This window comes from Artemia sp. Qi Xiang Cuo, chromosome 3, assembly GCF_049724085.1.
Source record: "Artemia sp. Qi Xiang Cuo chromosome 3, ASM4972408v1, whole genome shotgun sequence".
NCBI lineage: Eukaryota > Metazoa > Arthropoda > Branchiopoda > Anostraca > Artemiidae > Artemia > Artemia sp. Qi Xiang Cuo.
The window spans coordinates 25,254,449-25,277,062 of record NC_142796.1 but is presented as its reverse complement, the minus strand read 5'-3'; the positions used below and the strand labels follow the sequence as shown (position 1 = coordinate 25,277,062).

Below are 22,614 nucleotides of genomic sequence, written 5' to 3'. Positions count from 1 at the left end.
ATTTTCCATTTCCAAAAATTAAAATTCATTCAAATATAACATATTCATCGTATTTTTCCCAACTATTTAGATATGCAAGAATTTGTACTAATTACATTGATTTTAGAAATAGATGTATGTTACTTAGCAAGAAGCTAATCATAAGAGGTTTTTGCGCCAATAAACTTGCTTGGCAATTTAATAGCTTTGTTTCAAGTACAGTCAGCTTTTACTAAATTATAATAAAAGTTATCAATATATCTTGAATGATATTCTACGGAGGTTGATTGATGGAGAAGGTTTATCTTCAAGCGGGTGGGGGGTTTGATTGCGACATTTGAGGTAAAGATTAGGATGGACTATTCGGAATTTAATTCTTATAATGTGAATGAGAGTGAAATTGTTCCGGGTGGAGGACTAGTGTTATTTATTTGTTTGTATTTAAATCGGTTGAAGTTCGGCTCTCAGTTTTATTTGAATGTTGGTTAAGAATGTTTGAAAAAAATTTTCTGGAGCATATGTTTTTATTTTTTGGATATTTTTGATTTTGTTTATGTTTATTCCATTGGTGGCACTATATAGGGGTATGCCAGATTATGGCATGGCGCGCTCAAATTGCCTGGGTAACGAAATTTAAGCGCCGAAACCCAAATAGGCAATGAGTTTTCATCTGACGAGCCCCGATATATGGTGATCACCTTGGGAATATAATGTTTTTGTAGATTTAAGGTGCTATAGCTTGGTTTTGGAACATTGACGTATGCTTATTGATGCTGATTTGCTCTATTTTGGACTTGATTTTCGGACTGTCGGATTGGTTATACTGTTTTATCCTGGGGAACTGGAAGGATGAGTAGGGTCTAGACCTTGTTCAAGTGCTCATTTATTATAGTCACTAAAGTAGGAAGGCAGTTTTTTTTTCCAGGTGATAACCATAATACACTATATGCTATGCTTTTAAGTTTGTTTTAAACGTTAGACACTTGGACCGCTACCCTAACGTTTAAAACAAATGTTAACGTTTAAAACAAAACGTTTTAAACGTTTAGACCTCTAACGTCTAACATCTAATGTCAAACGTTATAATAAAGTTTCCGAAGGATACGAAGGACCGCTTGGACCGCTAGTTCGGTGTTAACGTATTTAATACGGGAACCGTGTTTAAACGTTAAAATTTGTTTTAAACGTTCGGGTAGCGGTCCAAGTGTCTAAACGTTATTTATGACTTATATATATTTTAGGTAACGTAACGTAACGTAGGTAAGGTAACCTAACCTAGGTATTATAAAAAAAGGTACTAGGTTATATATTTATATTTTATAAAAAAAGGATCAAAAAAACAAAAAGGTTGGTATAATTTAACATTGACAGCCAGGATTGCTGTTGGTGAAAATAAACGGCAGATGTTTAAATAACTTAATCATTAAGCTAACTTAATAAAGCTAATGAGGAGTTAAGCTAATGATGAAGCTAAATGAGGCCAACGTATTTAATATATGCTATTTTAGTCATAAATTTAGAGAAACATAATATGTTTCTCTACTTAATCATTAATATAGTCATTTATACTTCATTTATATAGTCATTTAGTTATGTAATATATTCATTTTGACTATATTACTATATAGCAGTAGGCTAAATATTTAACCTACTGAAGTTTGTTTTTCTTACCGTAAAAAAAAATTAAACGTAAAAAAATTACGTTTAAAACGTAATTAACTCTAAATAATTTAAATTCTAAAAAAAAAACGTTTCTTTAATTTGTTTTGCTAATTAAAGCTAATTAGCTTAACTAACAATAATAACCATTCACACAGGCGAAATTAACATCGCCTCAAACCCCAAAAAACTAAAGTTTTAAAATTTTAGATGTTATGGAAAAATTGTAAATGTTATGACGTTAGAGGTCTAATATTAAATTTAAAAGCATAGCATAAAAAATAGTATCTTTCTCTAAATAAAAAAACATCAAGTTTAAAAAAAACATCAGTTCGTGAAAACACGAACTGATGTTTAGTTCGTATATTATTATTCTGATTCCATGATAAATGATAATTTAAAAGCATAGCATATATTAAATACGGAACCTAACCTAGGTATCTGTCGCCTCAAACCCCAAAAAACTAAAGTTTTAAATAATAAAAAAAAATCTGCATAAAATAAGTTTTTTCAATGAAAAGTAAAGAACTCCATTAAACCAGAAATGAACAAAAATTAACATCAAATAATATACCAAACATACAACTACCATACATCAGTATCAATAAATAAGTCAAACCCAAAACAAACAGAAATTAAAATAAGTCAAACTCAAAACGAGTAGAAATTAATCTGAGTAGGGTTCTAAACCCTACGCTTTCTAAAAGCAGAATATAATTTTACTTTACTAAAAAAATTATTTTAAATGTTTTTACTTTTATAACTTTAAGAAATCAAAAATTAATTAAGATTCTAAGTAATAAATATCAGCATATATACACTAAACTGACAATGCACATTTTGTTCAGTAAATTCAGTTGGATTTTTTTTTCCATAAATATATGGCTATCCCAAAATTTTGATTTGATTTGTTTGGGGAAATGGTGGGCTTGAGAGGGGGGCTAGTTGCCCTCCAATCACTTTCGAATTTTAAAAAGGGTAGTAGCCCTTTCAATTTACAATCGAATGAGCCCTTTTTGAAGTTTTTACGAGAATGCCTTCTATGCAAACCTTATATGCCTCTAGGGCATAACTTATCATCCTCAAAAACAGAATATCCAGAACTTTCAACTTCGCTGAAAAATGGCTATATCAAATTTTTGATTAGATGTGTTTGGGGAAATGGTGGGCGTGAGAGGGGAGTTAGTTGCCCTCCATTCAGTTTCGACTAACCTATTAAAAAGGGCACTAGCCCTTTTAATTTTGAATTGAAAGAGCTCTATTTGAACTTTCTATGACAACACTTTTTATAAAAAAAAAACTGATATGCCCCCAGGGCCTAGCTTACAACCATTGCATCGAAGGCTGTGAGAGGGGGGGTGTTATCCTCAAAGAGCTAATTTCCAGAACTTTCAACTACGTTGAACAAAATGGCTATTTCAAAATTTTGATTGGATGTGATTGGGGAAATGGTGAACTTGAGAGGGGAATTAATCGCCCTCCTTATCACTTTCGACTGCTAAAAAGTAGTCGAAATTTTAATTGGATGTGTTTGGGGAAATGGTTGGTGTAAGAGGGGGATTAGTTGCTCTCCAATCACTTTCGACTATTAAAAAGGGTAATAGCCCTTCCTATTTCCAATCAAATCAGTTTTTTTAAGTTTCTACGACAACGCTTTCTATAGAAACCTTATATGCTCCCAGGGGATAACTTAAAACCCTTGCCCTGAGGGCTCCGAGGGGTTATCATCCTCAAAGATTTAATTTCTAGAACTTTTAATTACGTTGAACAAAATGGATATGTCAAAAACTTGACTGCATGTGTTGGGGGAATTGTTGGGCATAAGAGGGGGGTTAGTTGCCCTCCAATTACTTTCAACTATTAAAAAGGGCACTAACCCTTTCAATTTCCAATTGAGGGAGCCTTTTTTGAAGTTTTTTCGACAACGCTTTCTATTATAAACCGTATATGCACCCAGGGTATGACTTACAACCCTTGCCTTGAGGGCTGTAGGGGAAGTGGCATACTCAAAGTCATAGTTTCGGGACCAAAATGTCTATCTCAAAACTATGATTGGATGTGTTTGGGGAAATGGTGGGTGTGAGAGAGGGTTTAGTTGCCCTCCAATCACTTTCAACTATTAAAAAGGCCACTAGCCCTTTAAATTTCCAATCGAATGAGCCCCTTTTGCAGTTTCTACGAAAACACTTTCTATAAAAACCTTATATTTCCATGGCCATAACTTACAACCCTTGCCCTGGGGGGTTTGGGGGGTTTGTCATCTTCAAATACATAATTTCCAGAATTTTCAACTACGTTAAACAAAATACCTATCTCAAAATTTTGATTGGATGTGTTTAGGGACATGTTGGGTGTGAGAGGGGGGTTAGTTGCTCTTCAATGACTTTAGACTATTAAAAAGGGCACTGGCCCTTTCAATTTCTAATCAAATGAGCTTTTCTTAAAGTTTCTTCTACAACACTTTCTATTAAAACCTTATATGCCACCAGGCCTTAATTTTCAACCCTTGCCCTAAGGGCTCTGAGGGGTTATCATCCTCAAAGACCTAATTTCCAAAACTTTCGACTACATGGAACAAAATGGCTATTCCAAAATTTTGTTTGGCGGAATAGTGGACGTCAGAGGGGGGTTAGTTGCCTTCCAATTACTTTCAACTATAAAAAAGAGCATTAGCCCTTTGAATTTCCAATTGAATGAGCCCTTTTTAAAGTTTTTACGATAATGCTTTCTATAAAAACCTTATACCCCCCCCCCCCCAGGGCTTAACTTACAGCCCTTGCCCAGACGACTGTGGGGGGAGTGTCCTGCTTAAAGATATAATTTCCGGACCTTTCAACTGGTTTGGACTAAATGGCTATCTCAAAATTTTTACTGGATGTGTCTCGGGAAATGGTGGACATGGAAGGGGTGGTAGTGGCCCTCCAATCACTTTTGACTATTAAAAAGTGCACTAGCCATTTCAATTCGGATTCGTTTTTTTTTAAGTTTCTACAACAACGCTTTTTATAAAAACCTTATATGCCTCCAGGGCATAACTTACAACCCTTGGCCTGAGGGCTCGGGGGGGGGGGGGATAGTAATTCTCAAGAACATTGTTTCCAGAACTTTCACCTACGTTGAACAAAATGGCTATCTCAAAATTTTGATTGGATGTGTTTGGTGAGAAGGTGGGTGTGAGAGGGAGTTTAGCTGCCCTCTAATCACTTTCGACTATTAAAAAGGGCACTATTCTTTGAATTTCCAATTGAATGAGCCCTTTTTGAAGTTTCTACGACAAAGGTTTCTTTAAAAACCTTATATGCCCCCAGGGCATAACTTACAACCCTTCCCCTGAGGGCTTTAGGGGGAGTGTCTTCCTCAAAAACATAATTTCTTTCTGGAAATCAACTACACTGAACAAAATGGCTATCTCAAGATTTTGATTGGATGTGTTTGGGGAAATGGTGGGCGTGGAAGGGGTGTTAGTTGCCTTCCAATAACTTTCGACTTTTAAAAAGTGCACTAGTCATTCCAATTTCCGATTGAATGAGCCCTTTTCGAAGTTTCTAAGACATTAAGTTCGATACGAAGTGCCCTGGCCAAAACCAAAAAAAAAACCTTTGCTAACATCGTTCTTTACTTAGGAAGCGCGATTGCGCTGCCCATGATCTGATTTAGGGTACTCATGAATATGAATGAGATGCCATGAGCTCTACAGCTCAAAGAGTTTTAACATTAGCTTTTGAATCGTTCAGTCATTTGGGAGTGCCCAAAGAGTATGGCTATCTTAAAAAGAGTAGGAACTGGTGCTAGTGTCGACACGAAAAATTTCAACGTCATCTAGCGTTTTGGTGACGATTGATATTTTTTCAGTTTAATGATAAGAATAATTAATTTAATTTGTGCAGTTGGTAAAACTAGTGTCGTAATAAATGTCTGATCTTAGTTCTTGATATAAAAACGATTGCAAAGCTTGAAAAAACTATATGTCACCAAATGCTAGATGGCGTTGAGTTTTTTTGCGACACTAGCGCCATTTTTCACTTTTATGAGTTACCCATACTCTGCGAGTGCCCTTATCACCCTTTTGGATAAGTTTCCTCCCCTTTTCAATCTTGCGTATTTTTTCTCCAAGTAACTTTTTACATGTAATTTGGCATTTGTAAATTTTGATTGCTTCCTTTGTATTAATTTTTTATTATTACATTAGTAGTATTTTTAACTTGTTTTTTTTGTAGTCTTTGGACGGAGCCGGTGAGAGTGTAAACGTTGGTGTTGCATTTATAGACACGTCGATTGGAGCGTTTAACTTGAGTCAGTTTCAAGACGATTGCTACCGCTCCAGGCTCCGCACCCTAGTTGCCCATTATGACGTTGTTCAGGTAAGTCGTTGCTGCTTCGTTCGTTTTGCTTGCTTCAACTGTTTCTTCGACATTCTTTTTTTTTGTTTGACTATTCTTTTTACTATTTAGTTGTTAATTTGTATGGCTCTTTCTGTTTTCCATGTAATGCGTATATTTTTGCTTTTTTTTCTAAAAATATTCTAAGAAACATTAGCTAATAGCCATCATCAGCAAAAAAAAGTGGAAGCAAAATAAAATTTATCTTACAATAAAAAAACTAGAAAGCCAAAAGTACGACCAAAAACACAACGGTCGCAATTACCTGTCGTAATGCCATCCTCATTGAGAAGAGGCAATCTTTGAGATAAACATAGCAAAGAAACTGCCATAGCTTAGTGCTATGTTTGCCTCTGGTCGAACTGCACTGAGCTGTTAGAAGTAGTATTGGTAGTAGCAATCAACGACGAAGAGTGCTCTGCCTTTTATCATGCTAAGTGAATTTTAGAATAAAACTAGTTAACCTTTTTGCAAAAAAAAAAATGCAAGTTGAAACAAAAAGTAGAGCTAAGATAAATTCAACTTACGATAACAATGGGAAAACTATCAGGTCCGACTAGTCTGACTAGTCTTACTGGTCTGGCTCTATCAGGACTCAAAGCTAGTCCTGACTCTAACTAGTCCGGCTCTATCAGGTTAATATTTTCAACTAGTTAATATTTTCAAACTAGTCAAACTGGTTAATATTTTGTCCAAAAAAGCAAGTTAAAACAATGAAAGTAGAACTAAGTTAAATTCAACTTAAGATGAAAATGAGAAAATTAGTCCTGCTAGGGCTCTATCAGGACTCAAAATCAAATTCCGGTGCATCCGTTTATGGAAGTGAATTTGTATAATTGTGGCTATGATTTGTGATATATTACTGACAACATTCTAGACTTAAATTTGACTTTTAGTGAAAGTATAAACATAATTCACGAGCTTGCTGCTGAACATATAGATGTTGAATTTTGTTTCAGTGATGTTTCAGTGTTTAAGATGTTTCAGTTTGTTTCAGTGTAGCTTTCTGCTGAACATACAGATTTTAGGCTATGTTCCAGTTATATATCAGATGTTTGATGTTTCAGATGTTTTAGTTATATTTCAGTGTCTCAGATGTTTCAGTGTTGCAGTTTGTTTCAGTGAAGCTTCCCGCTGAACTTGTAGATGTTGGGTTTTATTTCAGTGTTGTTTCATATGTTTGATGTTTTAGTGGTTCAGATGTTTCAGAGTTTCAATTTTTCAAGGGAAGCTTCCTGCTGAAGATATAGAAGTTGTGCTTTGTTTCAGTACTGTTTCGGTGTTTCAGTTCGTTTCAGTAAAGCTTTCTGTTGGACATAAAGATGTTGGGCTTTGTTTCAGTGATGTTTAAGATGTTTCAGTGTTTCAAATGTTTTAGTGGTTAAGATATTTTAGTGTTTTATTTTGTTTAAGTGAAGCTTCCCGGTGAACATATAGATATTGGTTTTTGTTTCAATGCCCTATCGGTGTTTCAGTTCGTTTCAGTGAAGCTTTTTGTTGGACATAAAGATGTTGGGCTTTGTTTAAATAATGTTCCAGTGTTTCAGTTTGTTTTACCGTAGCTTCCTGCTGAACATATAGATGTTGGGCTTTGTTTCAGTGCTCTTTAGGTGTTTCATTCGTTTCATTGAAGCTCTCTGTTTAACATAAAGATGTTGGGCTTTGTTTAGATAAATTTCCAGTGTTTCAGTTTGTTTCAGTGAAGCTTCCTGTTGAACATAAGATGTTGGGCTTTGTTTAAATAATGATCCAGTGTCTCAGTTTGTTTCAGTGACGTTTCAGTGAAGCTTCAATTTGTTTTTTTCAATTTTCAATTTACTATTCTAATAAAAACATAACACAAACATCAGTAACAATAAAGATACTAGAAGAGAACTTGTTAAGGACCAAAAAAAGAAAAAATTAAAGTGACACTGAAAAAAAAGATAGGAGAATAAAACATGGGTAATTAAAGCAAATTGGTTAAAAGTTGAAAGATTAAATTATATTATCAAGTTTTGTTACATTATTGTACAGCGTGCAGCAACTTGTGGCTAGCTCAACACTGGTTAGTATTTTGTTCCATTGAATAATAGATTTGTAAGTAGGAGATTGCTGGGCAGAACTAGAAACGCATTTAGGAATTATCAAGGCTCTATTGGATGAACGGAGACAATGGGCTTCCGAATTGTTAATATTATAATAAGTTGGTAGTTGAGGAGGGAGATTATTGTGGAAAGCAGAGTAAGCAAGCGATAAGTTTAGTTTTTGTATGATTTGATCTAATGGAGCTATGCCAAAATCTGAGTACAAATCAAGCAGCAATTAGTACAGGATACACTGAAGGGCCCAGGTCCATAACAAGATCATTGATATATAGGAGACATAAGATCGGGCCTAGAACGGAGCCTTGCGGTGCACCCCACCGAACAGGTATGGGCTGAGATGATACTCCACCTAAGCTCACAGTCTGTACCCTTCCAGATAGATAAGATTCCAACCAAGAGAGAGAGGAACACCACGATTACCGTAACTATTTAATTTACTTATTAAAATACTATAATCGACCGTATCAAAGACCTTAGAGAAATCCAAAAATAAGCCCAATACAGTTTTTTTAAAGGTCGAGTTGTGAGCGTATGAACTCTGTGGCGTCAATTAGAGCATGAGAAGTTGAAATTTTGCCCGAAAGCTCTATTGGTGAGGAGAAATCAAGGAAACGGAGTGCTGACTGCTAAACAGAAAGGGAGACATACGCCTGAAGATAATTCTCTCGAGCACTTTGGATAAAACAGGAAGAATTGAGATTGGACGATAATTACCTATCTCAGTTGGATCAGCCTTTTTAAGAACTGGAATAACAATGGCTGACTTTAGTAAATCAGGGAAAACTCCGTGGGTTTAAGATAGGTTGGCAATGTGCTTGATGGGCTCGTAAACAAAAGAAGATATGGTCTTCAGGAGCTTATTACTTAATCCAAGACAGTCAGGTGTAAAACTAATAGGGAGAGAACCGATGATTTTAAGTGCCTAATGGCTATCGGTTGGACAAAAAAACATAGATCTAGCATTGAAGCAAGGGAGTACAGCCAGCAAGGAGGAGCAGTAGTCAGTATGAGGAACATTAGAAAAATTAATTATTAAATGCGTCAGGTGCATGTAAAGGGTCAATTAATCTATCATTTATGTCTTTAAGGTGAATAGGTATAGACTTTGACTTTCTATATTTTTGAGAGTATCATAGGCAGCGCGCTAGCGCTGCCTAAGTAAAGAAAGATGTGGGCACAATGTGTTTTTTTTTCTGCATACCCGGACACTTCCTATCGAAGGAGTTGTCGTAGAAACTTCGAAAAGGGCTCATTCGATTGGAAATTGGAGTGGCTAGTGCCCTTTTTAATAGTCGAAAGTGATTGGAGGGCAGCTAGCCCCCCACGCCCATCTTTCCCCCAAACACATGCAATCAAAATTGTGCGATAACCATTTTGTTCAACGTAGCTGATTTCCAGATAGAAACTAGGTTTTTGAAGAGGACACTCCCCCACAACCCTCATCGCAAGGGTTTTAAGTTATTCCCTGGGGGCATATAAGGCTTTTATAGAAGGCGTTGTCGTAGAAACTTCAAAACAGGCTCATTCGATTGGAAATTCAAAGGGCTAGTGCCCTTTTAATGGTCAAAAGTGATTGGAGGGCAGCTAGCCCTCCCCCATCCTTCACGCCAATCATTCTCCAAACACATCCAATCAAAATTTTGAGATAGGCATTTTGTCAGCGTAGCTGACTTCCAGATAGAAAATATCTTTTTGAGGAGGACCCTCCCCCACAACCCTCGGTGCAAAAGTTTAAAGTTATGCCCTGGGGGCATATAAGGTTTTTATAGAATGCGTTGTCGTAGAAACTTCAAAACAGGCTCATTCGATCGAAAATTCGAAGGGCTAGATCCATTTTTAATAGTCAAAAGTGATTAGAGGGCAACTAGCCCCCCCCCCCCCCACGTCCATCATTCCCCCAAACACATCCAATCAAAATTGTGGGATAGCAATTTTGTTCAGCGTAGTTGATTTCCGGATAGAAAATACGTTTTTGAGGAGGAAACTCCCCCACAACCCTCAGGGCAAGGGTTTTAAGTTATGCCCAGGGGTCAAATAACGTTTTTATAGAAGGCGTAGAAACTTCAAAATAGACGTATTTCATTGGAAATTCAAAGGGTTAGTGCCCTTTTTAATAGTTTAAATTGATTGGGGGGCACCTAGACCCCCCCCCCCCCCAACGCCCAACATTCCCCAAAACACATCTAATTAAAACTTTGAGATAGCCATTTTGTTATAGCGTAGGCTAGTTGATTTCCAGATAGATAATACGTTTTGAGGAGGAAACCGCCCCGCAATCCTCAGGGCAAATGTTTTAAATTATGCCCTGGGGGCATATAAGGTTTTATAGAAGGCGTTGTCGTAGAAACTTCAAAACAGGCTCTTTAGATTGGAAATTCCAAGGGCCAGTGCCCGTTTTAAAAGTCGAAAGTGATTGGAGGGCAAATAGCCTCCCACGGCCATCATTCCCACAAACACATCCAATCATAATTTTGAGATAGCAATTTTATTCAGCGTAGTTGATTTCCAGACAGAAAATATGTTTTTGAGGGGGACACTCCCCCACAACCCTCAATGCAAAGGTTTTAAGTTATGCCCTTGGGGCATATAAGGTTTTTATAGAAGGTGTTGTCGTAGAAACTTCAAAACAGGCTCATTCGATTGGGAATTCCAAGGGCTAGTGTCCTTCCTCCCCCACGCCCATTATTCTACCAAACACATCCAATAAAAATTTTAAAATAGCCATTTTGTTCAGCGTAGTTGATTTCCTGATAGAAAATATGTTTTTGAGGAGGAAACTCCCCAACAACCCTCAGGGCAGGGGTTTTAAATTATGTCCTGGGGTATATAAGGTTTTTATAGAAGACGTTGTCATAGAAACTTTAAAAGGGCACATTTGATTCAAAGGGCTTTTGCCCTTTTTAATAGTCGAAAGTGATTGGAGGGCAACTAGCCCCTCCCACGCCCATCATTCCCCCAAACACATCCAATCAAAATTTTGAGATAGCCAATTTGCTCAGCGTAGTTGATTTCCAGATAGAAAATATGTTTTTGAGAAGGACACTCCCCCACAACATTCAGGGCAAGGGTTTTAAGTTATGCCCTGGGGGCATATAAGGTATTTATAGAAGGCGCTGTCGTAGAAACTTCAAAAAACGTTAATTTGATTGGAAAATCAAAGGGCTAGTGTCCTTTTTAATAGTCGAAAGTGATTGGAGAGCAACTAACCCCCCCCCCCTCCACGCCCATCATTTCCCCAAACACATCCAATCAAAATTTTGAGATAGCCAATGTGCTCAGCGTAGCTGATTTCCTGATATAAAATATGTTTTTGAGGAGTACATTCCCCCCGCAATCCTCAGGGCAAGAGTTTTAAGTTATTCCCAGGGGGTATATAATATTTTTATAGAAGGCATTGTCGTAAAATCTTCAAACAAGCTCATTCGATTGGAAATTCAAAGGGCTAGTATCTCAGTAATAGTTGAAAGTGATTGGAGGGTAACTAGCCCCCCCCCACGTCCATCATTCCCCCAGACACATCCAATAAAAATTTTGAGATAGCCATTTTGTTCAGCGTAGTTGATTTATAGAGAGAAAATATATTTTCGAGGAGGATACTCTGCTACAGCCCTCAGGGCAAGGGGGTTAAGTTATGCCCTGGGGGCATATAAGATTTTTTATACAATACGTTGTCTTGGAAATTTCAGAAAAGGGCGCATTCGATTTGAAATTCAAAGGGCTGGAGCCCTTTTTAATAGTCGAAAGTGATTAGTAATATGTTTGTTTTTGTTGTTGTTTAGACCAGGGCACTTCGTATCGAAGGAGTTGTCGTGGGAACTACGAATGGGGCTCATTCAATTGAAAATAGAAAGGGCTGATGCCCTTTTTAATAGTCGGAAGTGATTGGAGGGCTACTAATTTCCCTTCCACTCCCCCCTTCCCATATGCCCTTTATGTTTAAAAACTAAATGTTGCCTTAAGATTAAATCAAAATGCGCTGTGATAATGCTAATTCCCAATAAGGCATCTCAGCAGTATCCCAAGAACGACTGAGGGTATTATGTTCAAAGTTTCGAGGCTACTTCTGCTCTAAAAATTTAACCTAATCAAAACCGTGTAAGTATATCCAAGCTATCAAAGCAAGTAAATATATTTTTTTGCGAATGGTATCAAGTTTTCCATTTCAGGTCAACTAGAGGAGACATGAAACTAAGTTAAACAGTTAAGTGCAAATTTAGTTATTAATTTACAAATCTTTTCCCACAAAATAAGTTTTTCAAAGAAAAGTAAAGACTCCATTGAACAAAAAATGAGCAAAAATAAAATCAAATAATCTACCAAGTGTGAAACTACCACAAACTAGCATCGATAAATAAATGAAACCCAAAACAAACAGAAATGACAATAAATAATTGAGTCAAACTCAAAACGAGCAGAAATTAACATAAGTTGGGCGCAAAACCCCTATGCCTTCCCAAGGCCAGAACAAAATTTTACACTTTACTGAAAAAAATATAAATGTTTTAATTTTATAACGTTAATAAATCAAATAATTTTAACATTTTGATTACTTAAACTGACAATGCACATTCATTTGTATTTTTTCAGTAAAGTGCAAATTTAGTTCTGGCCTTGGGAAGGCATAGGGGTTTTGCGCCCAACTTATGTCAATTTCTGCTCGTGTTGAGTTTGACTCTGTTATTTATTGTAATTTCTGTTCGTTTTGGGTTTCATTTATTTATTGATGCTGATTTGTGGTAGTTTCACGCTTGGTAGATTATTTGCTCATTTTTTGTTTAATGGAGTTCTTTACTTTTCTTTGAAAAATTCATTTTGTGGAAAAATTTTTTAAATTAATTTCTGTTCATTTTATATTGACATATTCTTTTCAGGGAAAAAGAAAATAATACTTTAAATCTTTTCGTTTTTAAGACTTTATAGTTTGGCCTGCTATGTGTATGCTGGAGCAAAATTTTCAGCAATTTTTAACAATATACACCCTTTTAAAAATCTGATCACAAATAGTACTGTTTAATTTAGTTTCATACCTCCTATAGTTGACCTGAAAAACTCTGGCTGGAAAACTTGATAGCTTTCGCAAAAAAATCTGTTTACTTTATTTGATAGCTTGGATACACTTCCGATATTTTGTTTTGTTTAATTTTTAAGAGCAGAATTGGGCGGGTTGGGGTGGGAGGGTGGTAGTGGAAGGGTATTAGTTGCCCTCAAATCACTTAAGACTAATAAAAAGGCCATCAGCCCTTTCTATTTTGAATCGAATGAGCCCTTTTCGAAGTTCCCACGAAAGCTCCTTTGATACGAAGTGCCCTGGTCTAAACAACAACAACAACAACAAAAAATAATACATTATACCCATTTCGATCTTTACTATAAAAAATGTTAAGCCTTCCAATCACTTTCGACTATTAAAAAGGGCACTAGCCTTTTCGATTTCGAATCGAATGAGCCCTTTTGGAAACGACAACGCTTTCTATAAGCACCTTATATTTCCCAGGGTATAAATTACAACCCTTACCCTAAGGTATGTTAGGGTGGTTGTCATCCTCTAAGACCGAATTTCCAGAACTTTCAACTACGTTAAACAACACGGCTATCTCAAATTTTGATTGGATGTGTTTTGGAAAATGGTGGGCGTGAGAGGGGTGTTAGTCGCCTTCCAATCACTTTCGACTATTAAAAAGGGCACAAGCCACTCCAATATATAATTGAATGAGCGCTTTTCGAAGTTTCTACGACAACTTCTGCGATGCGGAGTGCCCTGCTCTAAAGGAAAAAATTGATAAATAATATATTGTGCCAACATCGTTCTTATATGCCCCCAGGTTATATCTTAAAACCCTTGCCCTGAGATTTATGGGGGATTGTCCTCCTCTTTACTTAGTCCCCACTTCTTGTCCCGTTCTTGAGTGTCCCCGTTCTTTACTTAGGCAGTGCGATTGGGCTGCGTAAGATTTATACAACATCTTTCTATATAAACCTTATATGCCCCCAGGGCACAACTTACAACCCTTGCACTGAGGACTCCGAGGGAGTTATCATCCTAAAAGACCTAATTTCCAGAACTTTCAACTACGTTGAACAAAATGGATATCTCAAAATTTTGATTGGATGTGTTTTAGAAAATGGTTGGAGTGAGAGGAGCGTTAGACGCTATCCATTCAATTACAACTATTAAAAAAGGCACTAGTCCTTTCAATTTCCAATTGAATGAGCTTTTTTGGAGTTTCTACAACAACGAAATGTTATATACCCCAGGGCAAAACAAACAACCCTTGCCCTGAGGTCTGTGGGGCGGGGGGCGGCAGGGGTTGTCATCCTTAAAGACCTAATTTCCAAAACTTTCAACTACGTTGAATAAATTGGCTATCTAAAAATTTTGATTGGATGTTTGGGGAAAAGGTGGGCGTGAGAGGGGGGTTGGTTGCCCTCAAATCACTTTTGACTATTAATAAGGGTACTATTCCTTTGAATTTGAAATCGAATGAACCCTTTTTTAAGTTTCTACGACAAAGATTTCAATAAAACCTTATATGCCCCCAGGGCATAACTTATAATCCTTTCCCTGAGGGTTGTGGAGGAGTGTCATCCTCAAAAATATATTTTCTATCTGGAAATCAACTACGCTGAACAAAATGGCTATCTCAAAATTTTATTGGATGTGTTTGGGGGAATGATGGGCTTCGGGAGGGGGAGGATAGTTGCCCTCCAATCACTTTTGACTATTAAAAAGGGCACTATCCCTTTGGATTTCCAATCGAATGAGCTTTTATTGAAGTTTCTACGACACTGCCTTCTTTAAAAACCACATATGCCCCCAGGTGATTAGTTAAAACCCTTACCCTGAGGGCTGTGGAGGAGTGTACTCCTCAAAAACATGTTTTCTATCAGGAAATCAACTACAATGAACAAAATGATTATCTCAATATTTTGTTTGGATGTGTTTGGAGAAATGATGTGCGGGGGTGGGGGGATAGTTGCCCTCCAATCACTTTTAACTATTGAAAAGAGAATTATCCCTTTGAATGTCCAATCGATACAGCCTATTTTGAAGTTTCAATGACATCGCCTTCTATAAAAAACCTTATATTCCCCCAGGGCATAACTTAAAACCCTTGCCCTGAGGGTTGTGGGGGAGTATCCTCCTCAAAAACATATTTTCTATCAGGAAATCAAATGGCTATCTCAAAATTTTGATTGGATGTGTTCGGGGAATGATGGTCGTGGGGAGCTAGTTGCCCTCCAATCACTTTCGACTATTAAAAAGGGCATCGGAACTCTCAATTTCCAATCTAATGAGTCCCTTTTGAAGTTTCTACGACGACCCCTTCCATATGAAGGGCCTAGCTCTAAAGGAAAAAACAATAAATAGTACATTGTGCCAACATCGTTCTTATATGCCCTCATGGCATAACTTAAAACCCTTGCCCTAAGGGTAGTTGGGGAGTGTCCTCCTCAAAAACAAATTTTCTATTTGGAAATCAACTACGCTGAACAAAATGGCTATCTCAAAATTTTGATTGGATGTGTTTGGGGGAATTATGGTCGTGGGGGGGGGGGGCTAGTTGCCCTCTAATCACTTTCGACTATTAAAGAGGGCACTAGCTCTTTGAATTTTCAATCGAATGAGGCCTTTTTGAAGTTTCCATGACAACGCCTTATATAAAACCTTATATGCCCCCAGGGCATAACTTAAAACCCTTGCTCTGAGGGATGTGAGGGGAGTGTCCTTCTCACAAATATATTTTCTGTCTGGAAATCAACTACACTGAACAAAATGGCTATCGCAAAATTTTTATTGGATATGTTTTGGGGAATGATGGGCGTGAGGGGGGAGGGGGCTAGTTGCCTTCCAATCACTTTTGACTATTAAAAAGGGGACTAGCACTTTGAGTTTCCAATCGAAAGAGCCTGTTTTGAAGTTTCTACGACAACGCCTCCTATAAAAACCTTATATTCCCCAGGCCATAACTTAAAACCCTTGCCCTGAGGGTTGTGGGGGAGTGTTCTCCTCAAAAACACATTTTGTATTGGGAAATCAACTACGCTGGACAAAATGGCTATCTCAAAATTTTGATTGGATATGTTTGGGGGAATCACCCCAATTTCCAAGCGAATGAGCCCTTTTCAAAGTTTCTACGACATTTCCTTCGATACGAAGTGCCTGTCGAAGAAAGAAACAAAAAAGCACATTGTAGCCACATCGTTCTTTACTTAGGCACTGCTAACGCGCTGCCTATGATACCTAAAAAGGAAAGTTACATCCTCTTAAAGCAGTTTAGTGCCAGATGTTTTTAGCTTATTTTTTACTGATTTTGTAACCACGTGTCTTTTTAATTTGGTGCCCGCTACTACCGAAACTGCATAACTATATACGGAGGCGTAAAAACCACGTTCTGGATGTTTTATTTTATAGTTGTTTTTATGTAAATGTGGTTGTTTCAGTTTCGCCTTGATCCATTCCAGCAATCAGATTTTTCTTTTCACTGTCCTTGGTACTTCATTCCTCCACTGGCACTTGTTAATTCCTGCCATCACATTTCCTTTTCACTGCTCTTGGTACTTCATTCCTGTACTACTACTTGGTAATTTCTCCAATAAGATTTCCTTTTCGCAGCCCTTGCTACTTCATTCCTGCACTGCTACTTGGTAACTCCTCCAATCTAATTTCGTTTTCACTGCCCTTGGCACTTTCTTCCAGTACTGCTACTTGGTGATTTCTCCAATCAGATTTAATTTTCGCTGTCCTTGCTACTTCTTTCCTGCACTGCTGCTTAGTAATCTCTCCAATCAGATGTCCTGTTCACTGTCCTTGGTACTTCATTTCTGTAGGCTACTAATACTTGGTAATTCTTCCAATCAGATTTCATTTTTCTTCTCACTGCTACTTGGTAATTCATCCAATCAGTTTTCCAGTTTGCTGTCCTTGCTACTTCAGTCTTGTACCGCCAAATGGTAATTCATTCAATCAGATTTCCTGTCCACTATCCTCGTTATTTCTTTCCTACACTATTACTTGGTAATTCCTCCAATCAGATTTCCTGTTCGGTATCCTTGATACTTCATTCCTGTACTGCTACTTGGTAATTCCTCGAATCAAATTTCCTTTTCCTTGTCCTTGCTACTTGATTCCTGCACTGCTATTTGGTAATTCCTCCAATCATATTTCATTTTCAATGCCCTTGGTTCTTCAAACACCTTTACCGATCAAATTTTTCAAGTACCAATAACGCTCTAGCTTTCCCCCATCTCCTTACTCTTTACCCTGTCTGATTTTTTTTTTTTAATAAATTTCATAAGTTATCTAATCGTCGAAACTATTATTGTTTTGCCAAATTTCACCTTAGACCAGATCTTCAAATTTCTCTTTTCGACCAGAAAGAGTTATTCGTTGAGTAAATTCCGCTTAATTTTTTTTTTACAATTTCTGCTACTGGCAAACGCTTCTAGTCCTTTGGTCTATCTCGTCAGGTGCGTCTTACACATGGTAAATAACTGCTTAGACAACACTGTCTTATAAACTTATAAAACTTATAAACTTTCAATAAAATAGAGTACTCTGCAAAAACAAAACCTTTAGTACAAATAATAATAAAAGCCTGAATATTTTGGCTAAACACTATAAATAAAAAAAACATAAATAAAATATAAAAAAACATAAAGAAAAACGGAAAAAATACTAACAATAACTGTTGTTTTTAAACATGGCTTTATCCGTTTTTTTGGTTAATTGCGTGTTACGTCATTTCTAGTGCTTTTAAACACATTCTAAGACCGCACTGGCTATACATGAAGTATGACAAAGAAGAAACAAAATAATATAATTAGTTATAAATAAATTCAATAATAATTTAATTATAAATAGTCGAGGAAACGAGGGTAATATCAGCCAAAGGACTGAAAAGATGCAAAAGCGACATAACGAATATTTCGGCAAGGACCTCAACCTAGCCGTCTTCAGTGCTCAAAAGAGAGAAGGAAACTATGTTTTTTTTAAGTAAAATCAAACAGAGCACAATTAAAACTCTTATCTGCTGAGTATCTCAATCTCATAAATGTCTCATCTGTTTGAGTTTACTTCAAAAAGTTACTTTTTCTTATTTTTTTAGCACTGAAGGTGATTTGGGGGACATTCTTGTCGAAATATCTGCTTTTGTACTTTTATTTTTTGTACATTGGCTCGTATTACCCTTGTTTTCTCGAGTATTTAATTTTTTTTTTCTTGTCTGTCGTACATCTTTTTTTTTTTTTTTTTTTTTTTTTCCTTTTTTTTGAACAAGTGTCTCTTATTCTGTTTGAGATGCGTCTTAAATTAATGAAATTGAGCTGACTCTGAACTAAAGGATGTTTTTTTTGTTGATTTGCAAAATTGAGTTTAAGTTTTGACCTCCAGGCTCTCTACGAGAAACAAAATCTTTCGAAGACAACGCACCATGTGCTGTTGACAACACTTGGCAGCAATGCACTTGAAGCCCTGACACCAAATACAGAATTTTGGGATGCCGAAAAGACGTTGAAGTTTTTAGCTGAAGGGGATTATTTTTGCGACAAACCAGGAGAAGTTGGCAAAACCAATTGGCCAAAAGGACTTGTTCCCTTCTTGGATGAAGGTATACTTTTTTGCAAACTATTTTTTATTTTATGCATTTTAGGATTGAGCTATTTGAATGGCCTTGCATAGGGCCATTGGTCACTATGCAATTCAGCACAAAGCCATAGCCAGAAATGTATGACTTCACGAAGATATAGTGGCTGGTTTAATTTATAAGAGGGGGCTTGCTGTTAGGTATATAGTCAGGATTTTGGGGGCAGGATATGTCTTTTTACCGTTTTTGTCCCATTTCAATTTAAAATTATTCTTAGTTTATGTTTGGTTTTGTTCTTAGTGTAAAATTTTAACTAGTTATAAAGGCCGTGTCCCTGGGAGGGGGTCTGCAGTTTGAGCCCCCCCCCCAAAAAAAAAATATGTCTGGCAAAAATGTAACAAAAATGAATCCCCCCCCCCCAAAAAAAAATCCTTGGATACAGCCCCGCTAGTTATAAATATGCAACTAATAAAATATTTCGTTATGATGTTTAAGTATATTGTAAATTATTTTTCAAACAGGAATATTGTATTTTGATAAGATGAAAGAATTTTGTTGGATCATGACTATCAGAATGACCCCTACTGGCAACAATTTTTAATAACATAATAGTTTATCTATTATTAGTCATTATTATTATTATTATTATTATTTTTATATTATTTATTATTTTATTATTTTTATTAGTAACTATTATTAGTTACTATTATTATTGTTTATCTATTATTGTTAATAATTGTTTATCTATTATTATTGTTTACCTATTATTAGTTATTATTATTATTTATTTTTATATTATTTATTATTTTTATTAGTTAGTTACTATTATTATTGTTTGTCTATTATTGTTAATAATTGTTTATCTGTTATTAACATGTTTTACTAAATGAGAACAAAACTTGGCAGTGTCATTATACAAATTAGATATGTCATGTAGTATTTACAAATTCATATTTAAATAGTATTCTTAAATATCATTTTAAATTTTGAAAATCGCCTAGTAAAAAATTCTCATAATTATAAAATGTCGAATTTAGCGGAATCTCGTTTAAAAATATATAAATGTGTTTCTTTTTGAACGAATCTGTGCGGGTTTATCCCCGTAGACTGTGTCCAACAGTCTTTTCACTTGAAAAGACTTGAAAGCTGAAAACTGAAAGCTTGAAAGCTGACACTTCTTCGAACTTGAAAGAAAAAAGCGAGTTTCAGATATGAAAAATCTCTTTCTTGTCATTTTTTGAATAGTATTAGTAGTAGTAGCTCCCAATTAACTATGAATCAAAATAAATAAAAAAATAATAATCAGTAGTATACCCAAAGCTAGCAGTGCCTGCTGCAAAAACCTACACGGCAAAAATGGGGGAAATTTTCCCCAAATGGGGAAACGGGGAAAAACAACGACAACAAAATTAAAATTGAATAAATATAATAAAGTGAATTTTTGAATTTTTTTAAGAATAAGAACTAGGGGAGTGATACCATACATAGAATAAAACACAGGCAAGTTAAACATTAACAATAGCGAATAAATGCTCAGATATTTACACCTAGGAGGAAAAGGTGTGAAAATAGACTGCAATTCCTTTCTTTTAAAAATAAATTTTAGAATTAATGATATTGAATTATTCTTACTACATACACACCTTATATGCGTCGGAACCATAGCACCTTTTACTCCGTTTGAGACACCTCTAAATCAAGCATTTTGAACGAATCAAAAGTTTCTTCAAGCGTCTAATTAACCCCTTCTTTCCCTAAAATTAGTTCTTCTATACGTTTCTGTTCAAAGTAGCAAATATGTCAACTAGATGCTAATTCAGAGTTAATATTACTGCTAGTTGCTACTATACTACTAATTACTAATATGCTACTAATTATTACTACTGTTACTACTAATAGTAATAATTCACTGCAGCACCATGCTGCCTGAGGACAACATAGCTACTTACGCTCCACCTCCTTCCAAATCTATTAAAGCCTCCCTATTTACATCCTCCAATGAATTTCCAGTTTCCCTTAAATCCTTCCTTACGACCTCCTCTAGCTCAATTCAGGAACGACCTCCTTTTCGTTTGGCCCTAGATGGTTGACCAAAAAGGACGGTCTTTGGCAATTCGTCATCCTCCATCTGCAGAACGTGTAATAGCCATCTAAACCTTTTTCTCATTATAGCCCTAGAAAGGGGAATAGAATAACATTTTTGTACAGTTTACTGTTTAAAATTGGTGCCCAAAACAATTGTTAGAAAATTCCTCTGTAAAACACAAAGCAAATCCACTTCCGTTCGGTGACCTCACGTTTCAGAACCATTCTTGACCACTGTCATCACTGTGGCTTCCGATATAACCAGTACAAATGCCATGTTGTTTACTAGGCTGTAATTTCTTCAAGGGGTGCCATACCTCATGGTCGCCCTGCAGCGCCATCTGCAGCCACGGTTCCGGCAAGGCAAACTCGTTAAAAGTCCACCATGACGACTCTATGAGGCCATACAATCCGGGTTTTCCTTTCGGGGATTGTGACGGAAGAAGGTGCTTATGACGGAACCGAGACCCCAAACCATCTCACAACACGGGAACAGCTCCAACTTTTTATACCCATTTTACTCTTTACGTATAGGTGAATTCGCAAAAAATAAGTAAGTAGATTATTCCATTTTAAATCCTGTAATTCACTTTAATTAGATATCCCCGGTATCCCTTTTTAAATCCTGAAAACCTCTTTAGTTTGATTGGCTTAGCTTAGCTTCTTTTCTTTTAAAGTATTAGAAAACGTTTGTCCATAAAGGGACTGTTAAAAATCGAAGAAATATAAATAGAAAAGAGATAGAAAGTTGGATATTTTCCAAAATAGAAAAATCTCCAATGTTTAAAACCCGATAAAGTAACAAAAGAAATGGCAGAGATCGAGGACTAATGGCCACAGTTTCTTCTGAGCATAAATATTAAAAAATAAGTGATTCCATTCAGAGATAAATAACATCGTGGGAACAGCCCCCCCCCCAAAAAAAAACATGCATTTTCACCCCCCCCCCCTAAAAATATATAGGTGCACATGCCGGCTTGGGAAGCAAAAATGAATCAAAGACGTTCCAATGTCTTTGAAACGTCGCAATGTCTATGATCATAGTTTTTTTTAAGTTCAATAAAAGTAAATGAGGTATGTTTAAGGTTTGCTACATAACCTGTCTCGCGGTTTCATGTTGGGTGGTTCAAGTTCTTCATTGTTCGTGAGTATTGGTCGGAAATATATCCAATTTCTTTTGTTATTATTGGCCTTGCACCTTTTCTATGATTAAAAGTAATTGAATTTTTCTGTATTTCTTTATTCACATATTTCTAGGCTCAACACTTGGCCTTAATCCCAAAGCAGATAAGGCATTAGCTGTCAAATCTCTTGGTGGGATTGCATGGTATCTTATGACCTGCAAGTTGGACCAGGAACTGTTTTCAATGAAAAAAATTTATGGAATATACCCCTGTTGATGAATATACCCCCGATAAGAAAATGGACGCTTTTGGTAGATTCATGGTGCTTGATGCCATTACCATGAAAAATCTCGATGTTCTTGAAAACAACGCCCTCTGTAAGGTGACTTCTTTACTTCAGAACGCTAAACTTGTTGTGAAGTTGAAATATTTTAACCTTTCCCATAGTTAATTTTTTCCCATCGTTTGCTTTTACGGAATTAAAGGGTGGGCATGAATCCTTAACTTGGTTGCGTGGAGGACCGACGTAGCCGCAGATCTTTGCTCAAGACAGGCACAAAAAAACGTAACGTATACTCTCTTGTGATGGTCGGGAACTAGCTGACTATCTTTGGAAAAGATAATAATGGATATGATTGGTACCTGGTTTTAACCGTAGGCCTACAGATTAAAATGTATTTAAGAGCAAATTTCATTAATACTTAAAACATAATTTACA

General features: G+C 36.3%; 1 protein-coding gene across 1 annotated transcript; it reads left to right on the top strand.

Annotated features, from left to right (window-relative positions):
• Positions 1-333: 333 nt before the first annotated feature.
• Positions 334-22,172, top strand: LOC148953914 (DNA mismatch repair protein Msh6-like). Its single transcript, XM_089086016.1, has 4 exons — positions 334-459; positions 5,856-5,999; positions 18,495-18,711; positions 22,030-22,172. The coding sequence occupies exons 1-4, from the start codon at positions 334-336 to the stop codon at positions 22,170-22,172; spliced, it is 630 nt and encodes a 209-aa protein (XP_088942142.1).
• The last annotated feature ends 442 nt before the right edge of the window (positions 22,173-22,614 follow it).